Consider the following 7,880-nt stretch of genomic DNA (forward strand, 5'->3'; position numbering starts at 1 on the left):
GGAGAAAACCACCAGAATGCTGATGGGCTATCCAGGAGGAGCTGTTCAGCTGCATGTCCACAGTGCAGTCGTCTACCTGGCAGCGCTGAGGGCACGTTGCCTGACGTGTTAGAGGATGAACTGCTAGCCATTCAGTGCCGAGCCATACTACCGGCCTCCAACATGTCCTGGGCTACCGAACAACGTAAAGATCCAGAGCTCCAGGTTGTGATCAGCTGGGTGGAGGCTGGACAGCGCCCATCCTGGGAAGATGTAGCTGCTCATGGACTCACAGTGAGGGGCCTGTGGTCCATGCAAGATGGGTTGGCCCTACATGACTGGGTGCTGAAGAGACGCTGGGTGGAGCCTGCAACAGGTTTACCTAAATGGCAGACTGTTGTCCCGATGTTTAGCTGCGGATTGGTCCTCGCAGCCATGCATGGGCAACCTGGAGTGGGTCGCTTTGGGGTGAAAAAGACACTGAAGCGTGTGCGGCAACAGTTCTATTGGAGCATGTGCAGGAGGGATGTAGAGTCCTACTGCCGCCGGTGTGACGCATGCACTGCCCGTAAGGGACCCGTAGGCCGTTCCCGCACCTTTGCGGATTTTTGTCAGTGGATGGGCATTCAGAAGACTCGAACCACTGCTCTCCACCCTCAAAGTGACGGCCTTGTCGAGAGGTACAACCGCACCCTTGCCGAACAGCTGGCCTTGTGTGTGCAGCAGGATGAGAGAGATTGGGACCTGCAGATTCCTCTGGTCCTCATGGCAAGTTGCACTGCAGTCCAAGAGTCCACAGGTTGTACTCCAGCGCTGTTGATGCTTGGTAGAGAGCTGCGGACCCCACTCTCACTCCTCATGGGCCTACCCCCTGATGCTCCAGATGCCCTTGCAGGGCTTGAGTATGCACACCAACTGCATGACCGACTCCAGCTAGCTCATGACTTAGCGTGCCATCAAGCCATTCAAGCTGGAATTCGGCAGAAGAGAGCATATGACCACCATAGTGCAGGACGTGACTTTACTGTGGGTGAATTGGTCTGGGTGTATGGGCCAAAATGAAAAAAAGGACGGTCACCCAAGCTCGACTCAGCGTGGGACGGGCCTGCGTACGTGGTAGAGAGAGTTGGGGAGGTGACATATCGCATCCGTAAAAGACCTGGAGCGCGGTGTGTGGTCCTCCACCGTGATAGGCTGGCTCCGTACCGAGGGGATCGTAATCCCTTTGTCCGTGGAAGTCCGCGTCGTTCCCCTGGGGTGAATTGCCCTGAACCTGGAGGAGCTGGACACGTAGCGCCAGGGGATGGGTGGGGAACCTCAGGGGAAGGCGAGGTCTGTCATCCCGTTGCCCTGGTCCCTGGGAGTGTTCCAGGAACACCTGGAGGAGCTGAACACGCAGCGCCAGGTTGACCTGGAGGCAACCAGGTTCAACCAGGCTTGGGATTGTGCTGGCCAAACCCTGCTGCACCTGCGCTTGATGGCCACAGGGGGGAGAGGGCCCACGGGCGTCGGCCCCAGCGGAGACCAGCAGGTGAGGGCCGTCTAGCGGCAGCGTGCTCCTCCTCGCCTGTGCCTGACGACCACAGGGAGGAGAGGGCCCACGGGCGGCGGCCCCAGCGGAGACTAGCAGGTGAGGGCCGTCTAGCGGCAGCATGCCCCTCCTCGCCTGTGCCTGACGACCACAGGGAGGAGAGGGCTCGTAGGCGCTCAGCTCACCGGCTCGCAGCTACGTGTCCAGCACCATCTCATCCGAGTGGAGGGAGAGGGGATGGAGATCACGCGCCCACCGAAGACCGGCAGCACCGGACGACATTCCTGTGTCGCCCCTTGGTGCTGTGCTTCCGGGTATATCACCGCAGCGGCTCCAGCAACATCAGCCTGCGTATAGCCTGAGGCCCAGGAGAGGACTTCGCCCGCCTGAAGGGGACAACCAGAGCTTCTTTGGAAGCTCAAGTCGGCGGCGGTGTGTACGTACAGTCAGTTGTGTAGCTTCCCTGTAATACGAAATAGAATTCTAGAGTTCTAGTTGTTTTCCGCAAGCTAGTTCACATTATGACTCTTTGGTTTTCCTGAGACCTGACTCTGAGAACTTTTCATCTGAGAACTTTTTGTCTGACTTCCCTTTTTCTGACAGCGGTTTTCCATAGACCTGACTCCTTTTTATCTGATGTCTGAAACCTGACTGATAACTTTTTATCTGAGACCTTTTACAATAGTCTGACTCCGCTTTTCCTGAGATCTGACTTCTTTTCATCTGATGTCTGAAACCTGACTGATAACTTTTCATCTGAGAACTTTTCGCCTGACTCCGCTTTTCCTGAGACCTGACTCCTTTCATCTGATGTCTGAGACATGACTGTGTAATTCCGTAAACTTGACAGCGGTTTTCCTGAGACCTGATGCCTTTTCATCTGATGTCTGACACCTGAGTCTGACAGCTGAGGATGTCCTAAAATGTACACCGTAATCAGGTGACTGCCAGTCTTCATTCCAAGATCACTCCGTCTTGGCTCAACACTGCACTCTTTACAGCATACACAGCCCATCTGAAACTTCCGCCTCCAGACTGCCTGCCACATCGCTCAGCCCTCTGCAGTCCCAGCGGATAACAGGCTCTCTAAGCACCGGCCTACTCCCAAGGCCACAGGCCAGTCTGCCACTGGATATGTTCAGGAAATCCTCACTCACTGCTGCTCTCCTAGGCTTGGCAATAGCTCCCCACAAGACTCACGTCAGCAACAAGGAGTTTCCAAGCTATTCCTCCTTCAGGCTTTGGCCAACCCAACAGGACAGCAGTGTAACTCCTCCAGTGATCTCTCTCCCCAGGTCTCTTCATCGGCCTGCCATCCCCTTCTCCGCAGTACACCTTCGTATTCAAATCAATTGAAATGTGGGTCCCCTCCACACAACTAGAGGGATAATCCCACCGCTGCCACCAAATGTGAAAAAAGTGTCCACCATCTTGTTTTTTAAAAAGATAAAAACAGGATATTCTTTGGTAGATAACATCTTCCTTCTTTAATTTATCCAAATGTTTAAAAATGGACAACACACAACAACTTGCACATCAATCAGCATCTTCACAGTTCCGCAGGTCCAATGACGGCCAGGGGAAGCAAATGTTTTTTTTTTATTCTGGCGGCAAGGAGCCCAGGCCATTATCATCTGTAAGTTTGACTATCGCCTTGTATTGGCCTGGCTAGATAGTGTGTTTGCTGCTAATGAATCTTACAGAATTTCACACATTTTTCACACCTTTAATGGTGGGCTAAATAGGCTTTTTATGTGGATGGCAGCAATTATACTGTTAGCTGACTGAACTTGTAAAATATTTCAACCAAGCCCATCCAGTTCCTCAAAAAATCAGTGCTGGAAGTACTGGCACTAAATCAAAGAGATTAAGTGAAACAGTGCATCTGTGAAGCTGTGGGCTGGATTTAGGAGACAAGCCTGTTTTGTCAATTAGGAATTTCGCCAGACAAAAATGTGCACAAGTTAGCTGAAGGCTCTCTTTTTGCTTGTATTTGCTTCCAGTCCAACTTCCTCTTTAAACACAGAGGCTCTCTCTTCAGACGGACCTACGCAGCCTTACAGCTCATCTGAACGAAGACATCTGGTCAGAATCAGATTCATTCATAGAAGCCTAGCTGATCCAGACTCAGCTGTCAAGTGATTCTGGAAAAAAATGCAATAGGACAGGTGTCATTAAGACTGAATGCACAGCTAATCTGGTGAGATAACAACTTCCTGCATCATCTGAGTAGACATCTCAGACGTCTCCAGACTTCCCAATACCTGAAAATAATTGATGAATGTGAAATGAAAGTTTTCACACTGACAAACAAAGCAGCGTAATTACCCCAAACTGCATCCATTAAAACCAAATGTGTGTATGTTTGTTTTTTTTCCAGACAGAAACCCTTTATGCTCACCACCTTCAGAATAACAATGAGGAACGAGGAAAAAATGTAGACAATATCAAGAAACAGGCTTACTTAAGCTTAAGAAGATAGGTACCGGCAGTTATTGCCTAACTATTGCTGCTGAAGTCATGGTATCTTTTGATCAGGTCATGAAATGCCTCTCATTATAGAGTAAGCTACCTCTGATTGGTGCTTTAAAAACAGCAAACAGCTGGGACTTAGGTTTTAGATCCTGCTTACCCTTCTGTATTTCACTGAAGTAACACAAAACACTAAAATACATCCCTAATTGTTTGTCTTTCTGACATTCTTTCCCCGAGCTGCAGTTCATTCATAGTTCCACTGTTTTTCAGTCACCCCCCCAGCTATGCCAGTGATCGGTCTGATCAAAGGCATATCTGGTGCCAACCAAATCATTATTATATGACAGGGATATGATTACAGCAGCAGGGTGAAACCGCAGAAAGTATGTTGTCAGAGGAGATCTCTATAAGCAGTTTAAATCAAAAGCAACATTCATTGCAATAACCAAGCAAACTAAATATGGTCAAAGAGTCTTAGGGACTGTTCGTTATTTATTTAAGGGGCTACCGGAGGAGTTTTGGGAGCGTTAGTCAAAAAAGACATGACCCTCCCTCGCCAGCAATACATTTTTCTATGACCCTCCAAAGCAGGCGCGTAGCAAGCGTGGGGGATGTGGGTGTTATAACGTACACACTTTTGCTGGAACACGATTCTATCCCCCACACTTTTTGTCAGATTAAATTAAAATGAAAGTAAAATATAGAAAGAAACGCTCCCGTAAGAGTTGGAACCACAGAGAGACACAAATAGGTCTGTTGATTTGATTGAACGGTCATCTAATCACATCAAATTAGCCAGTGAAGAACCAGCGCCGCTCTGATCAAATTCAAAGTGTGCGTCTTTCAAGGCTGTGCAGCTGCTTGGGTCTGCATTATAACGTCTGCAGTGAGCAGATTTCAGGTAGAATTAAAATGATAATTGTTACCGCATTATGCTAATTTAGTAAACCAAAATGCACTGTTTGACTGAAAGTTTTTGTCACAATGTAGAAATGCAGGGAGTCAAAGTGAAAGCGGGGGTGCGCGCACCAAGGCGCTTGTTGTTTCTGCAGAAAGACCTTTGGCTACTGTTCTCGGAGCATTATGCTTTCTCTGTCTATGATCTGCAGCTTTTCTCAAACTATGGGCCTCCTCAACAATTAACCTACTGGACCACGTAGCCGCGAAATTGAGTTATGCCCGGTGCTTCACACGTCTGATCATTTGCAGCAAGATTGAATATATGGAACCGCGTACTGAAAAAAATAAATAAACTAGGCTAAACGTTTCCCCAATCAGAAATACTTTTTAATTTGGTGTCATCAACTATATTCATGGGTTTCATCAGATCCCTTTCCACAGGTGTATAAAATCAAGCACCTTAATTATCAATGCAGACTGGATGGTGCTTGATTAATAGGCCTACACCTGTGGAAAGGGACCTGATGAAACCCATGAATAGACATAGCACAGTCAGCACACGTCTCCAAGACGCTTGGAACAGATCTGAACAGCTTACTGTAGGCTAATTACATCGTGATCCATTTAGAACGTCTTATTTGATCTGATCAAACGTCGGCGGCATTTCACTGTCAATGTGTGTCGTAGTGCTACAGTACATCTACTGGAGATCTTTGTCTTAAATACGATTGCGTTCCATTTAAAACATCTTATTTTGATCTTACAAACGGTGGCGTCAAGACACCTTTGAGTTCTACATTTGAGAACTAAGATTTCCAGCATGTAGAACTCAAATAGAACGCTATGAGCTCATGCAATGTGTGCGTCCCTGCAGCAAGTGAAACTAGGTAACGTGGACTAGGCTATAGAAACAACAATAGTTTAAACAACAACGTAGCTTCCTGTAACTATAGATGGAAAAAGCATAGAAACTGCTAATCATAATCTTTAAATGTACATTAATTAAGCTGGCTATATGCAACACTTTATTTATATTCCATTTGCATATGTTTCAAACGTTTTTTAAATGCGAGCTTACAGTTCTGTCACTATTCTGTGTCCTTTACATTTATTTAATAGGTATTAGTGATACCTCAAAATTAGGCTGCTGTCTGTTAGGCAATTTATTGTAGCCTGCTAACCCATATGCACAAAACATAATTTCTGAAATGATTTCTTGATTTATAACATGAGATATGTCATGTAGGGTAGTGCCAAATAGTGAAGTGATAGCAGGTAGATCATGTAGGCCTATGTCACATGAGCCACACATATGAGGGGCGCTGCTTCTTCTGTCCCTCCCAAACTGCATTAAAATGGTGTGTATAGCAATGAGAATTTCAAAAAAGAATTTGGGGGAGAAACTCCCGGACACCAATATAGTCCACACCCCTCTCAGAAAATACTTACAATGTTCCTGTAGGGAGTTATTTATAATTTGGCCAGATTGTTTCATTTTCCTATCCCACAACCCCCACACTTTTAAAAAGCTTTATACACCTCTGCTCCAAAGTGATTGCGAAAAAACGCATGACCCTCCCCAACAATGTATTGATGCTTTCTGTACTGGGTCAGCTTGGAGCTTGCATGCTACCACTCCTTCCTTGAAATGCCTTGAAAAGGCTGTCGTTTGCACAATTTCACAAATAATCATGTTGTGATCATTAAATGTGATGACATCAAATAATCATTATGTTTTCGGTACCGAAACATAGCCTACCTGTCAACTTTTTCTGGGTTTATCACGTAGGCCTACTATTTTAACTTTTTCCCACTGTCTTAGGAGGAGGGGTGTGAGGCCCTGTGCGAACTTGACAGGTGCGAGGCCCTTTTCACTTACGTGCATGAAATCAGCCTACTGTCGGTGCATTTTAATAGTAGGCTAATAGGCTACACCAGCTTGTCTTTAAGAGAAATTGTATAGCCTATAACATTAGCTGAGTCACATATATGGCCATAAGCCGTTTATCATAGGCTATCCTACATCATAAAACCAAACTAGTGTAACAAAGGCGAACACTTTAACAGGGGTAATTAATTGGGTGTGATTTTGTGCTGAACGCTATTTGTCAATGAGCAGAAACACACAACATTCAAACTAATGATAAGATGTGCACTATGGAAACTGGTCTGTAGGCTAACATTGGACAAATGAATGACATTGACTTGCCATATCCTGAAATACATTTTCTTCCTTACTTTGCCGCAAACGCATCAATGAAATCATAGGCCAGCGAATTGCAGGTAGCGTCTTTTTCAATTCATAAGGGTGAGCCCACTAGTCTCTCGTGACGGTGCGCAAAGTTTTTAAATAGCCTATTCAACTTCGAAAAGCTTTGTTCACCCAACGCCAGTCACTGATCGCAATTTCAAAGTTCGTTCGATCTTGTTAAGTTGTGCAGTAGCCTATCTGTCCCCTTTGGAATTATATCTCGAGCCTATTGGTCCAGTACGTTATGTCCTGGGATTCGGACAAACTCAAAAAGAAAAAAAAACTTTGGGCTAGATTTATATAGATGGTTATGAGAAGCAATATGAGAGAGAAATGTGATGATCATTGATCGTTGTTTTGGGACGTTAAGCCTTTTCCATAAGCGTCAGTGAAGGAGATTGAAGAAACATGCTGTCACGTCACCTAAAGTTCATAGGCCTAATATGACTTCATGCTAAATTTTTTGAAGGTTCTTAGTGATTATTAGGAACAATATGAGAGAAATTTGGTGATCACCGATCGTTGTTTTAGGACATTAAGCCACGTTAAGCTTTTTGCTTAGGCTAATAGGCATTAATTAAGAATAAATGCTTAATGTAATCTTTGGCCAGGTGCGAGGCCCTTGGCGATGGCCCAAATTTTGCTGTTTTCATGAATACAAAAGTTGGGTGACCCTCCCTCCTAGACTAAAAAAAGTTGGGTGACCCTCCCCTCAACAAAGAATAAAAAAAGACATGACCCTCC

General features: G+C 45.9%; 1 protein-coding gene across 1 annotated transcript; it reads right to left on the bottom strand.

Annotated features, from left to right (window-relative positions):
- Positions 1 to 937: 937 nt before the first annotated feature.
- LOC121707156 lies at positions 938 to 2,333 on the bottom strand. The gene is made up of 3 exons (XM_042089543.1): positions 2,202 to 2,333; positions 1,652 to 1,705; positions 938 to 1,552 (listed from the first exon to the last, which is right to left on the bottom strand). The coding sequence occupies exons 1-3, from the start codon at positions 2,331 to 2,333 to the stop codon at positions 1,001 to 1,003; spliced, it is 738 nt and encodes a 245-aa protein (XP_041945477.1). The 3' UTR covers positions 938 to 1,000.
- Positions 2,334 to 7,880: the final 5,547 nt, after the last annotated feature.

Source organism: Alosa sapidissima, chromosome 1 (genome assembly GCF_018492685.1).
Source record: "Alosa sapidissima isolate fAloSap1 chromosome 1, fAloSap1.pri, whole genome shotgun sequence".
In the NCBI taxonomy this organism is placed as follows: Eukaryota; Metazoa; Chordata; class Actinopteri; order Clupeiformes; family Clupeidae; genus Alosa; species Alosa sapidissima.

Coding starts and splice junctions, on each gene's coding strand:
- LOC121707156 (XM_042089543.1), bottom strand. CDS start 2,333: ATGTCTCAGACATCAGATGAAAGGAGTCAGGTCTCAGGAAAAGCGGAG. Junction 1,706..2,201: donor CAGATCTCAGGAAAAGCGGA/GTCAGACTATTG, acceptor CTGGACACGTAG/CTGCGAGCCGGTGAGCTGAG. Junction 1,553..1,651: donor CTCCTCCCTGTGGTCGTCAG/GCACAGGCGAGG, acceptor TGTGGTCGTCAG/GCACAGGCGAGGAGGAGCAC.